At 40.8% G+C, this 21288-nt stretch overlaps 2 protein-coding genes across 2 annotated transcripts; both read right to left on the bottom strand.

Annotated features, from left to right (window-relative positions):
• Positions 1 to 1262: 1262 nt before the first annotated feature.
• Positions 1263 to 6611, bottom strand: FBXO5 (F-box protein 5). Its single transcript, XM_014888354.2, has 4 exons — positions 4994 to 6611; positions 4620 to 4710; positions 3277 to 3438; positions 1263 to 2190 (listed from the first exon to the last, which is right to left on the bottom strand). Exons 1-4 carry the CDS (start codon positions 5761 to 5763, stop codon positions 1939 to 1941), a joined length of 1275 nt encoding a protein of 424 aa, XP_014743840.2. The 5' UTR covers positions 5764 to 6611; the 3' UTR covers positions 1263 to 1938.
• A 2323-nt stretch (positions 6612 to 8934) lies between these two features.
• MTRF1L (mitochondrial translation release factor 1 like) lies at positions 8935 to 20663 on the bottom strand. Its single transcript, XM_014888330.2, has 7 exons — positions 20296 to 20663; positions 18858 to 18937; positions 17439 to 17622; positions 13788 to 13951; positions 12758 to 12875; positions 10819 to 10955; positions 8935 to 10217 (listed from the first exon to the last, which is right to left on the bottom strand). The coding sequence occupies exons 1-7, from the start codon at positions 20555 to 20557 to the stop codon at positions 10002 to 10004; spliced, it is 1161 nt and encodes a 386-aa protein (XP_014743816.1). The 5' UTR covers positions 20558 to 20663; the 3' UTR covers positions 8935 to 10001.
• Positions 20664 to 21288: the final 625 nt, after the last annotated feature.

Raw genomic sequence — 21288 nt, 5'->3', positions numbered from 1 at the left:
TTAAGATGTCGCACACCTATTGAGGGCTGCAATCCTGAATGTCTATTTGGATTAAAACTAACGCTGGTAGGCAAGGATCTGAGGATCATATAAAGCAAAAATGGTTGGGCAAGTTAAAACAGCCACACTGGTTTGCAGCAGATCCATTACAACTTGGCCAAAGCTTCATTAAGTCAAATAATTTGACCTTTTCAACAAGGTTAAAGGTAGAAAGAAGGTAGTTGCTCCTTATCACTCAGAAGTTCATAAAAAATGATCATTTAATCTTTCTTATCTGGAGGTAACAAGGAATTTTTTTCAAAATTCTTCATGAACAAATTTCTACAGCTAAAAATGGAAAAAAAGGAAGAAAAAGAACAGCTGTTCTTTACTCAGTGTACAAATTATTAGGCCTATGAGAAAGTGCATTGTTTAGTAGGCTAAAAAATATGAAAAGGCAAACTTGAATTACCACATTCAGCTTGAAAATACAGAATTTTTTTTCAAGATGTATTCTACAGTGCAGCACCAGTCTAAGAGTGAAGTGCCTGTGGCATATTTCTTGAAACTATTATAGGAAATAGCAGTTCTGTTCAGATCACATTACCTGCACTCTTCAGGAATTTCAGAAGAGGAAAATTTTGTAACAAATTTTTCTTGTAACATTTATCTCTGTCTGGTCAGCCTAACACTTGCTGTGGTTTCATATGTATCAAGATGGTACTGTCTAAAGACCAGAATAAAATATAATAGGATCACAGATTCATATAATGGTGTGGCTTGGAAGGGATCTTAAAGATCATCTAGTTCCAACTCCCCTGCTGCAGCCAAGGACACCTTTCATTAGACCAGGCTGTTCAGAGCTCCATAAACACTTTCCAGTTTCTCCAGGAAACTTGTTTCAATGTCTCACCACCCTTACAGTAAATAACTTTTTTCTAATATTTAATCTAAACCTACTTTCTCCTAACTTTGAGGGAATTCCCCCTTACCTGTCACTACATGCACTGTAGCTCAAGCAGGACCTACAGTGTGAGTCCTCCTAGTCTGTTATTTAGTTACTAAAGCGGGAAAAAACCACCCCAGATAATTCCACAAAATTGTTGGTCTATTTTTTGAAAGCTTGCTTTTTTTTTTTTTTTTTTTTTTTTTTACTGTGGGTTCAGGAATATTTTGCTGACAGTGAGCTAAGTTCAGTAACAGCAGCATAAATCCAGCCAAAAGAAAAATTTCAATTGAAATGAAAAGGAAGTGATAGCACATTTGACACTATAGGCAATTACTGATAAGAGCCTTTAGGTAAGATGCAGGAATACAGCATGACAATGGATTCGGTAGGTTTTACACAAACCCAGGAAGGACTTGCCCTTTGTTAAATCAACAATTTTAAAAAGCACTTCTAGAAAGCCTGCAAAAAGAGCATGAGAAGCAATATTTTAGGATGATAAATAGGAAGGCCAGATTTGCCAACCAAGCTGTTGAGAATAATCATTTATTTTCACATTTACAAGACAAATAATATTTACAAATATATACAAATATTAAAATTAGCTTGTTATTTCAAAAAAAGTCAAAGTATTTTTAGCAGTATAGCCAACATACAGTACTTTTTTTTTCAAATTGGAAAAGGTTCAAAAAATGAAAGAAGAGATGAAGGAAGAGCAATTTAAGATTCACATAAGCCATCAGAGGAAATGGATATCCACATTTAAAATCAAAGGCAAAGTGTCAAAAAACCATAAAATCTAGTCTCCTTCACATTTTCACATTAAAAGGGACTTCACTCACTTCACTCGACAGCACTAGAAACGCTTTTAAAAACCTTTCTGAGTGGGATGATTAAATAGTACAGAGGAATAACAGAATTTAACCATTTTTTGAAAACAATAGCAGAAAGCATTCTCTTCATGGATGACTAAAAAATCTTTTATGGGACATTTGCCAGTTTGAGGGGACAGATCACAATCTCTTTAGATTCTGTTTGCTTTTCTTAGTCCCAGGAAGCGGCCCTGGTGCAGAGTTGTGTTTCACTGGTCTGCTGCTCACACAGTCACTGGAGCTGTGGTAGCTGCACATGCACTTAGTGCAAAAGTCAAAGCCACAACTTTCACGATTGCACGTTGCTCTTTGGAGGTAGGAGTCATACTTGGCAGGGGAGCCACAGCGATGGCAGGCTTTAAGGCTTTCAGTGTTTTTCAAGTTTCTGGCAGCCTGTTGGTAAAAGCACACACAGAAAATCATGAGTAGAGGGTAAATACACTCCCCAAACACCTCCTGATATTATTTTAGTGCCACAAAACATATTATAACTTCTCCTAATATAAAGAGACAAACTAAAAATTTAGCCTAATTCTTGTTAAAATCAAATTCTGATGGAGACTGAACAGGAATAATCAGTCTATAATTGCAGGTATTTTGTACTGGAATAGAGGTACCAAATTATAAATTCTTAAAATTTAAAAGTTAAAGGACAGGCTAAATCAAGAGCAGTAAGGATAACAGCCTTCCTGAATCTTCCAAACCTCATTGAAAGATGGTGATGCAGTTGTGTATAGACACATGTACCAGGAATTAAATTTTAAGACTGCTGCTGAACAGTTGTTCTTTTACTACAAAGTCCTATACAGTAGTATTAAAGCATCTTGATTATACTTTCCAGTGACATTTCATCTTCTCTTATTGAATCAATTTGCATAATAAGACTTGAGCATAAAACCTTTTTCTAGTTAGGAAAATCTTTTGCTTGCTAACAAGCAATAACTTTCAATAAGCATTTTTAAAAGTCTTATAACATATAGGTGTGGGTCTACATTGCAAGTTTGTGGGGGGAAAAAAAGCTTAAGAAAAAATAACAAGGTGAAGGGGAAACAGGCTGTTAGCAGTTAGTGACAACTCCAAATGTGTGACACACCATAAATATGTAGTTAAAAAGTAATTTTAATGCCAGGTAAGCAGTTGGCAAAAAATCCCATAGAATGATTAAAAGAAATAAGCATTGCTAAGCAATGCTAGGCATTTTTTTTTTAATTGAAACAAAAACTATTAAGCCTTTGGTCTTTTATTTTTTCTAATTGTCCATCAGTTTTGAAACAAAATTGATGGTTTTTGTGATATTGCTTATCTGGAAAATGTCAATTCATTATAAACCCATGGAAAATAACAGGATATGACTAAATTTTTTCACATTTGACAAGACAAAATTTAAGCAAAAAAAAAAATTTCACGAAGTGAAATTCTTAAGAAGGTAAAAAAAAGGATGTAGGGTATCTCAGTATATCAGTATTCTCCACTTCTTACCTCAGAGAACTCCGTGAGCCTGCTGTGATTCCTAGAAGCTTTGGATCTGGTGCATTTTTTGTTCAAGTTTTTTGGTGGGGTTGCTTTCTGAATGGAAGCTAAGGACACTCTGTACAGAACATACTCTCTTGTTGCAGCATGCTCTGGTGCCTTAGTGACATTCTAATAAAAAGAAAAACAGAGTTAAATTTGGGAAGAGAACTTACCTGATACAGCTTTTTTTTGGTTTATTTTTGTTTAATAGAAGTCAATAAGTAATTTTAGATCCTTCTTCCTGGTTTCCAATAATAAAGCATCACATCAAGGAGTGTTACTGATTTTACCATAACTTTCACTGTCACTTCTGTTATAAATGCATAGAATTGTTCCCTAGCTCCTAGTTCAAAATCCAACCATCTTCTGTTATGTAATCCTACGTTCATATTAACAGTTATTTATGCAAAGCATGTAACCTATTCATCACAATTTCTAAAGCAAAAACCAGTATTTCTAATTCTTTGTGGTGAAACAGGAATACTTGAAGCTTTCTTTGTGAAAAATAAACTCCACCCACTAATTTTCCAAGTTTCCGGATTGAAACTGATAAAACAAACAAAAAAAATACAATCGCATGGAAGAAATTACACTTTATGGGATGAACATACAGTGCTGTTGGGGTGGAACATTTGTACTGAAAAATACTACATAAAACTCAAACTGGTTAACAACCTTATGCTGTGGCAGTTCCTAAGCCTTTGTTTGTTCTGTCTCTCCATCTCTCAAGAAGGAAAAACATCGCTAGCATTTTAACAGTCCTGACTTGATAAAATGCTAGTCTAGTATGGATGGATCTAGTATTTTTATTTCATAGGACAGAGGCATTAGGAATACCTCAGTGCAAAAAGTTTTCCAGTTTTCTGCAGCAGGCATGATGGACTTCAGAGACTACTGCTATAAACAGAGACCCTGATTCACAGAGCCAGCTGAGCAGTTTATCTCAGTCTTACTCCCTTCTAGGTCAGTGGGGATGCTGAAGCAAGTAAGCCTCTGCTGGGAGACTCTAGGGCTTGCCCAGTGGGCTGTGCTGGCAATGACTCTCTCCTTGCTGCCTTTCTCTAACACAGGACTTGTAGAAGCTCTTAAAAACATCTTCATCTGTCTTTGGGTCCTCTTTTCAGTCAACCTTTCTTGGGGTCCCCAAAGTCACTGATGTGACTAGCAACACTTGAGACAAGGCATCCTAACAAGACAAACTGACACTCCAGTGACAATTTTCAATCTAAGAAACTTGTCTGTGATCTCTTAAGCATAGTAGGAGACCTGAAATAGCAGAAAAACACTGGTGGTTCAGTGCAGAAACTTACAGAAAGGTTTTTCACAGCTCTGCTATACATTTGGAAAATCCGTTTATCTTCTTGTAGAATCTTCTGCCATGTTGTGCTGACTTTGGCAAAACTGCAACAACAATACAAACATATCAGTTGCCTCCTAGGAAAGAGATATATTAAATAGCAAGAATAACCGGAATCTTTTTCCTTTACATAAAGATAGAATATGTTCACAGTTGTAGCTAGGGAAAAGACACATTCTCCATATGTATCATAACTTACATTGTCAGTTCATGTTTTAATATATTAACACAATGCTAAATGTCACAAGCCCCATATCCAAAATATTAAGGCATCTGGTTAGGTTTTTTTCCTTTCCCAATGAAATACAGTGACATCAATATACTTACTTTACTAAATCCATCTCGCTGAGATGCCTTAAAATGTTTGCTAATATATGCTTCAGGTTCTTTTGGAAGAGCTCAGCAAGAATGTCTATTCTATCCAGCCCCATTTTCTTTCCAATTAAGTTACAAAGTTCAGATTTTCCCCTAGAAACAATTCTGTCTACAGCAGCCCAAGACTTGAGATTTCTTTTACCACTTTTTTTCAAAGTTGAGCAAATCACTTCTTCATAATGGATTACTGGCAACAGTGTCTTCTTTGAAAACTGTTCTTGGTTTAGGTTCTTCATGAGACAATGCTTTGGTGTACCACAGAGATTCCCAGCCAAAGGTAAACTATCCTCATGTTCTGTTGCATCAGCATAGTGAGTACTTAACAAAGAGGAATAACCACTGTCCTCATAAAGCTTACTGCTTTCCATTGTCTCCATTTCACAGATACCTTCATCAAGTCTCTGGGTTCCTTGGTTGTTTTCTTTGTTATGTACGGGTCGTTCTCCATCTTCAAGATCTAGATTTCTGGTGGCTGCATGGTATGAGTCACTAAGGAGTATTTTTTGATGTTCTCCTGCACAGCTTTTACAAAAGCCTTCCTTGTAACTCAAGGGGCAAGATTTTTCCAGTCCTGTTTTCTCCACAGCACATTTCAATGGTGCAAACCCAGCACAAAGAGACGCGCAATCAAAATCACGTTTCATTTTGCAAGAGCGGTTAACATTTGATTTCATTTTGTTGTTTGTATTCTGCAAGAAACAGCAAGGGCAGTATGAAAACATAGCATAAACTGGATTACAAATGCTTTTTCTTATAAAGACACTACCATGCTTCCCTTCTGCATTATGAATTTTATGCTTTTATCTGACACACCCTCTAGTGTCTAAAATACAACTAGTGCAACTGAGGCTTTGAACAGCCACTGATTAAATCTATCTAAGATCTTCCCAAAAACTAGTTTTATGCCGCATATAACTAGAGCGAGAAAACTGCCTGGGTGATCTACTTGGTCACCATTTCACCAGCAGAGATGAGACACACCGGTGCTTCTACTTCCTACCATAAAGGTAGCAACATATTCAAGACACTCGAGGTCCCTGCAAGGGACACCAGGGGCGGAGGGTCCATGAATGACCGCACGCCTGTGCAGGCCAGAGAAGCCTGAAGTTTGCATCCAAGACCAGAGGCAATGCTGCCGCTGCAGCCGGATATCTGGCATTTTTGAGAAGGGAGGAGGGTGGGTGGCACAGGAAAGGCTTGAGTGCTCACATGTGTGAGTAAAATACAAAGAAAAGTGGCCATCCTTAAACAATGGTCAGAGTGAAATAAAGGTTCAAGCATGATTTAAAGAAGGTGGGAGGTAGATAAATATCATAGGGGAATTGAGTTTTTCTTGCCCTGTTCCATTCCCCTCCCCCACGAAATGTGGTGCTATCTATATTAACAATTGCGGGGGGATGGGCGAGGCCTGAAGGGGAGAAGGAGGTCATCTCTCCCCAGTTAAACCTAAAGGGAAAATAACTTTTAACATGCTTTGCAATCCTTAGGAAATAGAAGAACACCGATTTGAGTAAGCATTTTAAATGATTTAAGCACTTTCAGCAGTTTTGGAAAGAAGCAGAGAAAAATGTGTTCAATGAACGACTTAGAAAAAAAATTCCTTCTTTGTACCTACGTTTCGTGGGAGAAAAGAGAAAATAGGCTTATGGCTTTGTATGGTGTGAGTTGGGGGAACAGATGCAAGCCCTTCCTAAACCTCCTTCTCCCCTTCCCCTCTTCCCTGCGAAAGACCAGAGAAGCTTTTGGGCTGAAATCCCGATGATTTGAAAAACGTCCCCACATCACGTTTTGGTGCACCAGGGCCTGCCCCGACCCCCGGAGGAGCGGGCTCAGCCGCGGGGCCCCGCGCCGCTGTCAGGCTGCTCCCGCCCAGCGAGCAAGATGGCCCGGTTCGGTGCAGGTAGACATGATCGTGCCCCACGGCCCCGGGAACTTCATCCCGCGCCTTCCGGGGGGGGGGGTCCCATTTTCCTCGCAATGGAGGATTCCCCCTAAAACGGTGGTGGCGGGGCGGGCAGGAGCGCGCCGGAGGGATGCCCCCTCCGACGGCGTGGCCGACGGGCGGGAGACAGTGGAGCACGGGGGAGCGCCTCCCCGCCCGCCCCTGCCCGCCGGCGGGAGCCGAGCTGCGATCCCCACCCCGGCCCGGCTGTGGCCCCGCCAGCGCGGCGAGCAGCCGGGACCACCCCACACTGGGCTCGTTGGCGGGATCGGGGCGCTCCTTAGCCGCCAATGCGCCACCGTCCCATCCCATCCCGCCGGCGGGATAGCTACGGGACTAGGCTAGGAGAGCAGTGAGACCGGGGAGCCGCCACGAATCCAATGGATTGGGGGACCCCAGTCCATCTGGTCCCGCCGCAGCGCCGCTAGCACCCGCACAGTCCCGCCACCACGTACGCCGGCAGCTCCCGCCACCGCAGCCAAAGAGCCTCAACCGCGGAGCCTTGGCCGCGGAGCCGCGGTGCCCCCAGCCGGCCCCACAGCGGAGCCGTGGAGCCCTGCAGCCCGGAGCGGCTCCCGGCGGAGCTCGCTGCCCACCCCGCGCTCACCTGCAAAGCCGCGCCAGCGCCGCCGCAGGCAGTGAGTGCGTCCCGCTCTCGCCGGGCGCTTTTTAAAAACTTTAAATTTGGTATCCAAAAACGCGCCAGCCAATGGCGAGGCGCCGGGGCGCCGGACGCGGCCAATGGGCGGCGGGCAGGCGGCGGGGACCAATCCGGAGCGAGGAGGGCGGGGCCGGGCGCGTCCCTCGTTTTCCCTCCTCGGCCGCCAGGGAGGGATGCGAGTGGCGCGGCCGCGGCTCCCGCGCAGGGCCGCTCCCGCCCGCCCCTTCCTCCCGCGCTCCGGCCCCGCTCCGCTCCCGGTCCCGAAGGAACCAGCGGCTGCCGCGTCCCGGCACTGACACGCGCCTCAGCGCAGCCTGGCGCCCAGCTACATCTGCTTGTTTAAATGGATGCGCCTGGGATCTTCCAATCGCCCTGGCATGCTCCGAATGTGCAAAGCAATTCGGACCGGGCTAGGATTCTCTCTTGAATATAGAGATATTCAAGAACAGCCCGGATGCAACCCTGTGCCATGCGCTTTAAGATGACTAGGCTTAAGCAAGGATGTTGGACCGGATGACCCACTGTGGTCCCTTCCAACCGGACTCATTCTGTGACTCGAGTCTGGTAGCAGATCTGGGCTCCTCCCCATAAAAGAATTGTATTTATTTCATATGACCAATGCTACCAGTGGTTGCAGAGTGAGCAATAGCACTACCGGGCTGACTGGACATCAATGCAGGGATCCCTACCACTGCTGGAATGACAATCTGCTCACAGCTCAAGGAGGATGCATTTGCAGACAACATCCCTTGCATTAAAATTAATAGAGCAAGCAGGGGAATTCAAGTCTTTACACAGTAAAGCTTGCCATGACAGGTCAAGGCCCTCCTGTGTACAGCACTGTCAGACACCAGATTTGGAAAACCTCTGTCAGCCTCCTGCCACAACTACATGATGTCTGTTTTTTCTCACATCATTAGAAGCTAGTCACTTCCAAGGCAACAGCATAGTGTTTGTTCAAGAGTCAGATGAGAACAGGGAGGCAGGATCTGGCCAGACAGGATACAAGCTGAAGATCAGGGAAGGTCTAGGGTGACAAAGACCTAAACAATTATCTAAGTTTCATACAGAAGTTCAGTGCACAGACGTGGTCGATGGCCCTGATTGTTTGGAAGACTATGAAGCTAATTCCATGTATCACTTGAAATAAGAAGGCCCGGCTTTAAGTCACGTCAGCAGCAGTCAGTGCTCTCTGGCGTTCCATTTACAATACTGATCTGGTAAGAAAGAAGACTTCTAGTTTCTGCTCCAATAAATATCGAATTATTTTACACAAAATATGAGTCAATGTTTCTTTTTACTTTTTAATGTGCCACTTTGGAGTTATAAAACTGCTAGTAAATACAGACCTAGGTTTCATGCTTACCAACAGGAAATATGTATGCCTCATCTTATGCACACAGGCATTCCTCTATCTGAAGTTAATGTATGAATCTTTAAATTAAAAGACTTGGAACTTAAGCATAGTTACCATGCAGTGTTTAATAGAAAAAAAAAAAGCTGATAAAGGTATCAAATGTTTTGAAATGCTGTTAAATAAACAGACAGAACCAGTAAGTGTCGACCACAGCACATAACTTTTAGAAGATCAATAACTTCGACAGTCAATTAAAACCATAAAGAGAAACTGAAGTCAAGTGGATGCTATAATATCAGCTGAAAAATGTTGCAACAATTATTTTCATTTTTGACTCAAGAACAGAAATACTTGTTCCAAAACCAATTCATATGATTCATCATTCAGCTTCCATGGCTTTTTTTTTTCCCTCAGACAAGGGATATTCCTTTTGTGTTTATAAATATTGTTTTGTGTTTACAAATAAGGCCCAGGAGGCCCTGAAAACATTACAGAGATACACTTTGACTCCCTTGCCCATGACACATATAAGTGATTAATAAATAAATGGATAGGTAGAGTTGGGTCATTTATTTATCACTTTTTTCCAATCACTCAAAGAAAATAGGATTTTTTTTTGTTCACTCAAGTAAGCTATTTCACACTGTTGTGTGATAGTTAAGTTACAGTTTAAATGAAAACTGGAACTGGAAATTACTCCTTTTTTAATGCATGCATACCTTATGACAGTGATGTATCAGTTCTCAGTAAAAGAAGTTAAAAACTGCTGTTACTTCTGGTGCAGTCAAATTAACTTTTTGAAAAGACTACTGCAGCCAAAATGCCTTATATAAAGATAATAAAGTCTTACTCAGCAAGTAAGAAAACTGTTTACATGAACAAACAAGTTGTGATGTTTTTCATGATCTGAAAACAAGTTCCATTTTCTGAGCGGTGCTCTGAGAAGCTTCTTTGAGACCAAGATCTACATCTGTTATACTGGCCTGAGAAAGAACAATGTTCAGGAGGAATTATTTTTTTCATTTTCTGAAATAATTTCCATTAGAGATTCATAATCAGCATATTCTCTCAGAGTTTGTATCATTTCATCTAGCATTTCTTCCCCTAGCATGAAAGACTCAACATGATGCACTGATCTGCTTATTCTGTGGTCTGTAATCCGGTCCTGTGGAAAGTTGTATGTTCTGATCTTCTCTGATCTTCCTTTAGTCCCAACCTATTGAACAAGAAGAAACAATTTATCATCATCATCTTACAAATATGATGAAATATTGATTAGGCATATAAAACAAAAGGTTTCTCTTCCTCACATGACTATACAAAATTGTTATAGTTGCATAGTACTCAGATCACTTCAACAGCTGCAGTGATTTTTCTCAAACACGTAAAAGAACAATTTTATTGCATCTTTTTCTAATACTATTCTAGTTCTTCATGCTGCAATACAGTTTGTTTCACTGTATCTTTAGGATTTACATACTACTGAAATTTTAAGTCTGGCTAATATATGACCTTTTTTGCTGAAGTAAAATATAATGTCGTTATTTAGAGAGCTTGGGGACTCCACAGATTTTGTTCTCCAGAGTGGCCTAGTGGAAGGCATCCCTTCCCATGGTAGGAGGGTTGGAGCTAGATTATTTTTAAGTTCCCTGCCAACCCAAACCATTCTATGATTCTATGACTTTTTCTTGCCTCATGTAAGTCCTTCTTGGGCTCCTGTTGCTCTATATTTCCACTTACTACTTGCTGTCCAACGAAAGTGTTACCCTTAAAACATATGTTTGTACAGAATTATATCACAACTAAATGAAACTTACTTGAATCTTTCGAGCACTGTTTCTCTTTTTAGTTTCTTCTTCTAGTTTGGCGTTGTATAGTTTAGCACACAGCATTTGCATAGCCTTCTCTTTGTTTCTAATTTGGGATCTTTCTTGCTGACATTCAGACACAATCCCTGTCAAAAATATCGTGACATTTAGCACTTAAGATTAACACATACTAAAAGAGCTCTGCAATTTCTGGAAGATTTTTTTGTATGTTACATTAGGCTGTTACATTTGGACTGGGAATGTAGAAGTCCAAGTTTATTAATGAGTAATGATACATCTTGGGAGAGAAGTGTTGGCTGAGCTGTACAGGTGTTTTAAGCCATAAGACAAGAAATTTAATTCAGTGGAAATTTATTTCATCTGGACTACGGTTGATGGATAATGAAATAAAAGATATGCGATGTGATGTGATCTGACTTATAAAAGGTACCTTCATGTCTTGCAAATTTTGGCCACAGTTACAGGAAATGTAGGATTTAAGGAACAGGAAAATACCTAAGATAGTGAGTGCTTACGATATGATCAGAACATAAGAAATGGACACTATTTTATTTAGAAAAAAAAAAGGTGTGCTTTCTCATCCCAAAACACACACTTAAAGGTAAGAGATGAAAAGCCCAAATAAGGAGCAGGAAGAAGAAATAGAGTACAAGCTAAGCTGTTATTTGGATTTATTAAGTAGCTCCGGTAATATTAGAGGATGATTTTATCAGATTACATAGCATTACTTTCTGAAAGACTTATTTATAAACAACATTTTGGATCGGAGTGAAGGTTTATAAAAAGATTTAGGATAAGAGAAATAGAAGATGTAACAGGACAACTTAAAGGGAAGAGAGATCACAGAAATAAAGAAGGGAAAGGTGGAACAGGAAAAAATCAGGAGCTAATGTGAGGTATAAACTCCTCTGTTAACCGTGCATAACTGCAAAAAATTTGCAATACACTGCAAGATTTCTATAAGATGCCATAATAACTGCCACCAGCAAAAACTAGGATCAATTGCTAGTTTTAGTTTTTTGTGTATTTATCCAAACATATAGGCAATCCAAAACACTTTTAATCTGGGGTATCTTTTTGTCATCATATAGTGAATTTTAACCTCTCCACTGCTTGTCTTTTGCTTTACTATGGTGGTGCAACAAGTGTGGAATGGACTGATGTTTTAAACAGATACAAAGCAATGGGTGGCAAAAATCTGGATACATGAAGATAAAGAGTGCTTGGGATTATCTTGAAACCTTGTAAAGCCGTTTAATGTTTGTGGTAGAGAAGAGGAAAAGTTAAAATGCAATGAAAGTCAAGAAGGCTGCTGTGAATTGCTCAAAGGGAAGTAAAAGGCTTAGGAATGGCAATAAAAAGCCCTCATACAACAGCTAAAATAAGGTAGTATTTTAGAGTGTATCTTATCCCTGCTATGTTTCCTAACCTGAGCCAGAGGGATGGGCCTCCTAATTATGTGTGTCATCTACGGGAAAGAAGCCAGCAGACGAATGGCAGCTAGCATCCTGAGTAGACTCTGCAATTAAAAGTAATGTTTTAATACGGAAATAGCACAATCTCTCTTTTGGAGACTTGTCAAGAAAATTCAAATCAGATTTTAACCTACTCCATTTTTTGGTGTCATTTTCATCATTTGAAAGCTTAAATATAATTTCTTGACAGAATCTGATCTGAATGCTTTTAGAATGTCATGTTCAATAGCAAAATTAATAGCTTACCTACTGAAGCCAGTAGTCTTCACTGTTAAAAACTGGAGTGGGCACAAGATGATGCATTGAGAGCAGTATGAATAGACATTAAAACGACATAAAACCTCTGCTATACTGTTGCTCAGGTTTGAAAAGAAAAACATAGTTTCAAAAGAAATTCTGACAGCAGTTTTGAAATGTAGATCCTGTACTAAGGAAAGAATGAAGCAGCACACCTGTTGGAATGTGAACTATCCGTACAGCACTATCTGTGGTATTGACATGCTGGCCTCCTGCTCCACTAGCTCGCTTTGTTTCTATCCGTAGATCTTTTGGACTAATTTGCAGCCTCATCTATCATGGGAGACAGAAGAAGAGAAAAAAAAAAAATTGTGTTGTTTTTTTCTCGACAGATATCAAATATGCAGTCAGTTTATTTTAGAAGGCACATTCATGCAAGATCAAACTTCTGAACGCTTATGGGTACTAGATCAAATCCTCTTATAAACATAATAAGAAATTTTGGTAATCAGATTGGAATGCATCACGATGGGACCCCAGAAATCAGCCACATAGTAACTTAGTGCATAACCACTGCTTAGCACTAATTTTCATCTATTCTGAGCTCTGCATCGTCTTTCAGCAGAGTTAACCAATATTTGAGCTTGATTAGATGTTTTTTAAATGAAATGGCAGACATTCCCTTTTTTGGCTTTGGAGTGGAGCAATAGTCTCTGTGAGGAAGGAGCAAGACAATTTCCAGAAAGTTCAGGAAGGAGTAAAACCTTTGACAATCTGCTAGGTCAACATGAAAATACAATCAAAACAAAGCTTTCTTATGCCACTGCTTTTAAGCAAGAAAATAGCAAAATTAAATTATCATACAGTTTACAACAGGCAAGTGAGGACACTACAAAAATGGGAAAGAAGAACTGCTAAAAGAAGTAATCTATGAGCCTGGTAAAATGATTCAGTCTTTTGTTACTTTGCAGAAAATGTAGTTTTCCACAAAACATGTGAGACAGTCACCATAAATTTTCAAGTCATAGCCAAGTAAACTGTCAGTGACTTTATTGAGATTAGGATTATGAGAAAACAAAGAAACTCTTTATTTCATCCCCGTGATAAAAATAAAACAACAAATACGACCTAGTTTAAAATTAAGATTAAAAAAGTCATTGTGTGAGAATATCAAGAGGGGCAGAAAACACTTGGTAACAAACATTGCTCCTGGTAATGTCTGTTATACTAAAAGGTAAATATTACCTCAGTGGGTTGGGGTAATATTGCAACAGTCATTGTGCTGGTGTGAATGCGTCCTTGTTTTTCTGTCTTTGGTACCCGCTGAACACGATGCACTCCTCCTTCAAACTTCATGTATTTGTAAGCCTCAACACCTGCTATACTGGCTACTGCATGTCTTAGGCCACCTTAAACAGAAAAGAAAAAAAGCTTGTTGTAAACCTTTAAGAACTGCTGGTACTATGCTGTTATACTTCAAACAGTGTACTTGCACACCACTGGCATTTGTTTCTTAAAATGACAAATTTACCATTTAAACACTTGGGCAAAATTACACCAAAAATGCAAGAAAAATCTTAAAGCAACATATTTACTCACACACTACCTCATAAAGGAAAGGACTGTCAAATTCTCTTTTATAGAGTCCAATTTAATTTTTATATGCATTTTTTATACATTTTATATACACTTATATGCATTTTTTCCTGGAGCAAAGAGAACACAGGTTCCTGCACCTCTTACCAATACCTCCAGCAAAACCCTTGACAGCAACATTCTACAAGCATTGAGGAGCTTGGAACTTGGAAGTCAAGCCCATGGGAATCACGGCTTTGGGACAACAGTTTGCTGCTCTACTAGTTTATGGCATTCTTGATCTTCCCTGTTTGCTGGTGTGCAGTGAAAGTGAAGGATTAGAGAAGTGATGGCATTATAAAGAAGTATAACTTTTCATGCATTTTTGTTTTTAATGCAGCTCAATTCCCAAATCCCATTCTCAGCACAGTTGGATGGTGTGCCAAGGGAATGACTGAAGGCAGCCTTGAAAGAGTATTGGTCTTCAAGCCTTGCAATATAAAACACCAGCTGAGGAAAAGAAGAGGCACCATCTCAGAAACATTGGTTTAGGCTATGTCTCAGACTAAGGAACTCAACCATAGGGTCAAGACAGCATCTTTTTGAAAAAGGAAAACGAAGACAACGTGGAATCCAAAAATGCCTTGCACAGCAAGAAAAAATAATCCACCACAATACAGGCCCAGTTGTTCATCTACATGGACATGTTAGTTCACTCATAACTTATATATATTGTTTTACAGTCATGTTTTTGAAAGATAGGAAGAGACAGTTTTGCTTTCTCTTTCACATAATTTTTGTCCTGCTTTTAAAATTTGTAGTGATACATGTGCCTACAGTGATTAGAATAAGATGACCAAGAAACTGGTTCACATGACAGGTATTTAGACCATACTGCTTCAAACTGACTAATACCAGCACAGGTTTATTATGAACTGCAGCCAAATCTAATGAAATTCTGACGGACCTTTTACCCTGGCAGACATACTGTACGCTTGTCAAATATAGTTAACTCTTGATAACTATGTTTGCTCCTTTCGTATAAAATGTCCCAGTTTATCCTGGTATTGGATTTACTCAGAACAAGGGTATTGAGTTTGCACTCATTGTTTATGTGGCATCTTAGATCGGGGAAAGTCCCACATCTGTGTCTCTGCCTGCCACTACAGGGTGAGAAGCAGCGGATAAATAACGACGTGTGAGTTTGTGCTTCAACATGTGCACTGAATCTTCAACATGCTACTCTTGCACAGTGGCATTCCATGAGGTAGGTCAATAAAGTGATTTAAGGGTGGACTGTAACCTGTATTTTATTGCAGCTTTATTTAATATTCACCTTGTTCACACATGCTTACCTTCAGATTTCAAATTCAGGAGTTCTCTGAAATAAGGGAGTCTGACATTTTAACATAGGACCTTGCTTTCACTCATGTAATCATTAAAAATGGAATGTGGGTAGGATGTAACAGCCTAGTGTCACCAACATCCTTAGTGCCACTCTTAGCTCAGCACAGACAGTTTGAACCTGAGGGTTCAACATCCATTTCATTGGCCATGCCATGTATAGTGCTTCTACCCCCCAGTTTATTTCCAGCATCTGCTTTGATAATATGTGGTTATGAAAAATCAAAAAATAACCTGCAAGAGGCTGACAAAAGCTAGGGCTGTCTTTATTTTTCCCCAGATTTACACACTAAATGTTAATTTTGGTGCATAGACAAACCCTCAGCAAAACAGACTTTAAAATAAGCATAAAATAATTAAAAAAAACTAGACTTTTCAAAGAGAATATATGTATAGATATATACCTGGTTAACATATTAGCTCAATTTCCCATTTAAGGCATTAATGAGAACATCTTTGAGTGTGTGGGCTCCTTGTCCAAGGACTGAGCTTTCACCAAAAGGCTAGCCAAGCCCAACTCACTTTTTCTTCTAATCACAGGACTGTAAACTGAGTCAGACCTGACTTATATTCTATACTATTCAATAACAGGGTTTTCAAGCCAAAACAATGGACTGATCAAATTAGCACAGTGGCCTCAAAACTGCTAGAGCTGCGAAAGAAAAAACATACAACTGGCTGGAAGGTGAGACGGGCCTTGCTTAAGCTGACTGAAACTGTGCTCTGAAGGTGAAGTGTATGAGGCTGATGGGGTTCACCCAATCTAAGTCTTGCAACAATGGAAAGGCAACTCTCCCCCTAGTATGTGAAAGAAAAGAAGACCCAGACCCTTCCTCTTTTCTGTTTACACCCATCTAACCTGTACAATGTTTATTCCATTTACTTTTTTAAAAAAAAAGAAAGTAAACAGATTTCTGTTGGCTTTGAAGGTTGAACTGGTTCAGCTCCTGGCAAGGCGTTTGCCTGGTCATGAATGGGGATGAACATGACTGCTCTTGCAGTAACAAGATGCACTATAATATGAAGCTTCTCATCCCTATCTTCCCTTGAACTGTAAAAACAGTTTACTTGGCACATGAGCTCTTAACCTTACAAGAAATTTATTAATATAACAGATCTAGATAATAGAAGATAAGGAATTCAAGTGCCACAAAATTTTTTAGTAAGTATATTAATTGAATTATTAGCAGCTAATCTTGAGGAGAGTGAGCCACTCTAGAAGGGAGCCTGAGTTCACGTTGATCAACTTGAAATGATACTTGCTAAGAACTCTAAAGAGAGTTATTAGAACAGTTTATAAATACACTTCTTAAAATAAAATTCTAATAAAGATTTTAACAGCTGTTATAGATGAGCTATATCCAAATATCTCATTCCCTTATATTATAGATGAGATACTATTACAAATAAATTTGTTTTAGATTAAACTCCACAGATTGTTTCAAGAAAACTGATTCCTCTATGCCAATAGATCCATATACGATTTTTCAAATCTTCCACCAACCTAATCTATAAGCAATAAATAAAACATTAGATAACTAAGTAGAACAGTGTAGCCAAGTAAAGTTTACACAATCCTTATTAAAAAACAAAAAGCTAAACCAATATGTCTGTATCACTTCCTAAATTTCCTTCTGCCAAGCACTTGTCTTTAAAACTATTGTTTTACAATGTAGAAATGAAATTATTAAAAGACAAATTTTCTTTGTAGCACTTTAGTATTTTAACAACTTTTCTGAAATGGAGTTTCATGCCTAAATACAGAAGCTGAGGAGAACTGTACTCAGACATTCAAACAACATTTCACTTCTAAAATTAAGATAGTGCAAATAAGCTTCCTTTACTTAGGAAATTAAAATGTCATATGAATGAATGTTTCAATTTGAGTTAAGAAGTTATAGTATTTTCATTACTGACCTATTTCACTGGGAAAGTATTCTAATACTTCAAATTTCCATTTTTTATAAGCAGCATATCGTTGATACATATCAAATATCTCCGAGGTGAACAGCATGGCTTCCTGCCCTCCAACTCCAGCAGTTACTTCCATGACAAGATCACTCTCATCTGTTTCTTCTGAAGGAATCAAAAGCAACACTATCTGTGAATACAAAAGCACCCAGCTAAGACTCCTCTCTGACACTGCTATCCACACCTGAGACAGTGTAAAACGCCAGACAAGTCTGTAACTGAGCTAGGCTGTGTTCTCCTGCCCTGAGGATGGGCTTCAGCCAGCCAAAGGTGTGTAAGGGTGATGCTGCATTGCAGGAAGGCTCCCTCAGTCTGTTCATGGTCACAGGAGCTACACAGGCCTCTCTTGAGAGCCACAAAACTTCACAGAAGTTTTTAATCCATCAGGAGCACTCTGAGGATAAACTACAAGATATATACCTGTTCTTACAAGACAACTGAATATCTCCCTTCTAACCAGATACTTCTTTAATTCCATCTCAACTGCAGAGCTAAGAATGTATGGATATTCAGGAGCAGAGTCCTTCAACAACAGCACAAATGTATTATTTGTTTATTTATTTTAAAAAGAAGAGCCTGATTTGCAGAAGAAAGATATACGAAAGCAAAAAAAATAATCACAATTTTGCATACTGGACCAAAATTATGGATGATTTACAAATGCTTTTAAATCCTCTTCCTTTACTAGCATTAGGTGATGCTTCTTTCCACAGATGATGACTTCTTTTGGCAGAATCATGTTTACAAAAAATATTTATAAAGTGACTGTTGTATTGTTGTTGGAAGAATAAAGAATGTGACCATAGGAGCTTCTACAGTAGTAATCTGAAATTAAAACAGTCTGTTTATGGAAAGACTTTTTTTTTTTTTGTTAAATAACATAGATACTCTGTAGAATTTATATAAAGTAGCAGCCTAAAGTAGTTACATATTACATTTTTTCAAAAACCACGGTAAGTGATACAATGTAGGCTTAATGTTTCCAAGGTCTAAAGAGTTAGATATCTATAAAGCTACCCCCAGAAAAGATAAACTATAGCACCTTCTTAAAAAGATACTTTGATTGAAACATTTTCAGGTACAAACAGGCGCTTGCATACAAGAAGTCTTTAAAGCACTTGATTTTTTAATTTCTCTTAGCTAACAGACTATATTATTATTATTGACTATAGTTATTGAGGACTATAACTAGCACAGAGGGGAGGAGAAGAAGAACTTATCACGTATATCTTGATGAAAATCACAGAATGGTTTGAGTTGGAAGGAGCCTTAAACATCACCTAGTTCCAATACCTCCAAGAAGACAATGGGGTTTTTTAAATTTAACAATGGCAAGGAAACAGATGATTTATACGGGGATCTAACCTGTTGTTTCAGTTCAGCTATCTCTTCTTCACAGGAAGCAATTTCTGTTTCTGCAAGCTTCCGGAAATCTTCATTCTCATCTGAAATATTTGAGTATTGTTAATCCTCAGACTCATGTCAGTGCCATCCTGTGAAAACCTTCTGAATAAATAACCACCTGAAGAACTTACTCCACCAAAAAAAACCAAAAAAAACCCAAACCAAAACCAAATTACCACACAACCTCTCCCGAAACACTAAACCTGTCAGAAAATCAAATTACTAATATAGTCTGTAAAGATGATTCTAAGTATATATTAAATGTTTTCGAATCCTGTGCAGTTACAAGACATGAGAAAAATCTGAAATAAAAGAATTTCTGCTAAAACATCAAAAACTAAAATCCAAGCCAACCATAAAAAATTATTACTGTGAGGTGGTCAAACAGATTTTTTGGGAATTTCCATCTTTGGAGATACTCAAAACCCAGCTGGGCAAAGCACTAAGCAACTTGTGGGTGACCCTGCTTGAGAGGAGGGTGGACTGGGTGATATCCAGAGGTCCTTCCCACACCAGCCATTTTGTGGCTCTACAAAACTATTTTCTGTATTTCAGTATGCCAAGAATACAATGGATTTAAAGAGCATAGTGGCTCCAAAACTGGCACTCCTTGTTAAAAGCACTTACAACCCTGTCACTGTATGCAAAAAATCTGACTACTACAGTTCTAGTAAATACTTAATCACCTAACGAATGTTTAGTGATCCTAAAGTACTCCTTTTCTGAGTTTTAGTTTTTTAACTGCTATCAAAGCGAAGTTTGATTCTGCGTAAAAAGAAAATCCAATATTTGTCAGCACTACAAGTGTGCAGCTACTGACACACGACAAAGTCAAATCACAGCGTGGAGACGGCAGATTCAGGTGCTGATTTCTATGACTGCCAAAACGGAGACAGGCAGGCGGACTGGGCTGTCTTGGCAACAAGATGGAGCAAAAAAACCAAACAAACACCAAAATTTAAAAACTCTTCTATCCCCGATTAGTTTTCGTTCTTTTATATGAATGAAATAGGTTCCAGTATCAGCACTTCCCACGCCGGCGGAAGGACTTTCCCCACTCACTCGTACCCCCGACCTCTGCTCGGACTGTTTCTTGGCCTGCGGAAGGCCCGAGGAGGCCGCCCCGGGCTCTCCAGGTGACACGTGTGTCCCTGTCACCCCCCCCGCGCTGTGACACGCGCGCCGCTCTCCCGCCGCCGGGGCGCGCCCCCCGCGCGCGCAGCCGCCACCCCGGCAGGTGCGCGGCGCCACGCGCCGGCCTCCGCCCCGCCCCCTCGGGGCCGCTCGCCCAATCGCGTCCGCGTATGCAAATGAACTCCCCTCCGCCCCGCCCCCTCGCGGCCGCTGCCCAGTGACGTCGCGTACGCAGCCCACCGCGGCCGCGCGCCCCGTGCCGCACCTTGGGCCAGCTCCCGCGTGTCGCGCAGCTCCCGCTCCTTGTCGCGCAGCCGCCGCACGCACGTCGCCAGCTGCGGCGCCGCCCCGCCCTCGCCCCGCGCGCGCGCCTCCAGCAGGCGGCGCAGGGAGGGCGCGGCGAACAGCTCCTCCAGGCCGGGCCGCGCGCTCAGCCATGCCACCGGCGCTGCCCGGAGGCTCCGAGGGGCCAGCGCGGCGGCTCGGTAGCCTTGCGCCGCGCGGAGGGCCCGCGAGAGCAGCCGCATAGCTGGCTAGGGCCGGAGCGCGGCCACCCTCCGATCGCCCGGTCGTCACTGCCGTGCCGGAGACGCCTGAACGCGCTTGGCAGCCTCCCTTCCGGGTTTCCGGAAGTTGCCGAAGACGCTCCGCGCTGGCTTTGGGCGCAGTCGGAAGTCATCGGGACTCCGGTGGCGGAAATGGCCGAAGGGATTCGGCTTCCCTCGGCTCGCGTTCTCCTGCGGTGGGGCGGGCGGCTTCTGATTGGCCAGTGCTGACGGGGCGGGGCTCCACCTCATGGCCTCAGCCGGGGGCCCTGAGCGCCCTCTGCAGGCCCCGGCAGGGGAGCGGTTTAACGTCATGCTGAACCCAAAAAAAAAAAAAAAAAAAGAAATAAAAAAACCCTCAAAAAACCCTCAAACCCCAGCGAATCCTCCGTACCTCAAGCTTATAGCAGACTTCTAAGCAAGAGCCTCGGGGGTACTGAGGTTTTTAGCGGGGTGCTTTAAAGCCTGCAGAAGTAAAAGTGAGGTTGGTGGGAAGTGTGAGCTGGGGCTTTAGATATCCAGGTTACTGTTACAGACCTTCTCCCTCCAGAAGAAATCTTCAGAATTAAAGTATGCTAAGAAGGAACATGTAAATATTGTGGAAAGATGTCCCCACACTGAAATCAGGTGCAAAATCAGGCATTTAGAGAAAAATAAATTAATTGTCAGAGGAACAAAAAAGGCAATTCAAAGTGCCTTCACATCAGAGATTA

Source organism: Sturnus vulgaris, chromosome 3 (genome assembly GCF_052056855.1).
Source record: "Sturnus vulgaris isolate bStuVul1 chromosome 3, bStuVul1.hap1, whole genome shotgun sequence".
NCBI lineage: Eukaryota > Metazoa > Chordata > Aves > Passeriformes > Sturnidae > Sturnus > Sturnus vulgaris.
This window is presented reverse-complemented; position numbering and strand designations above follow the sequence as displayed.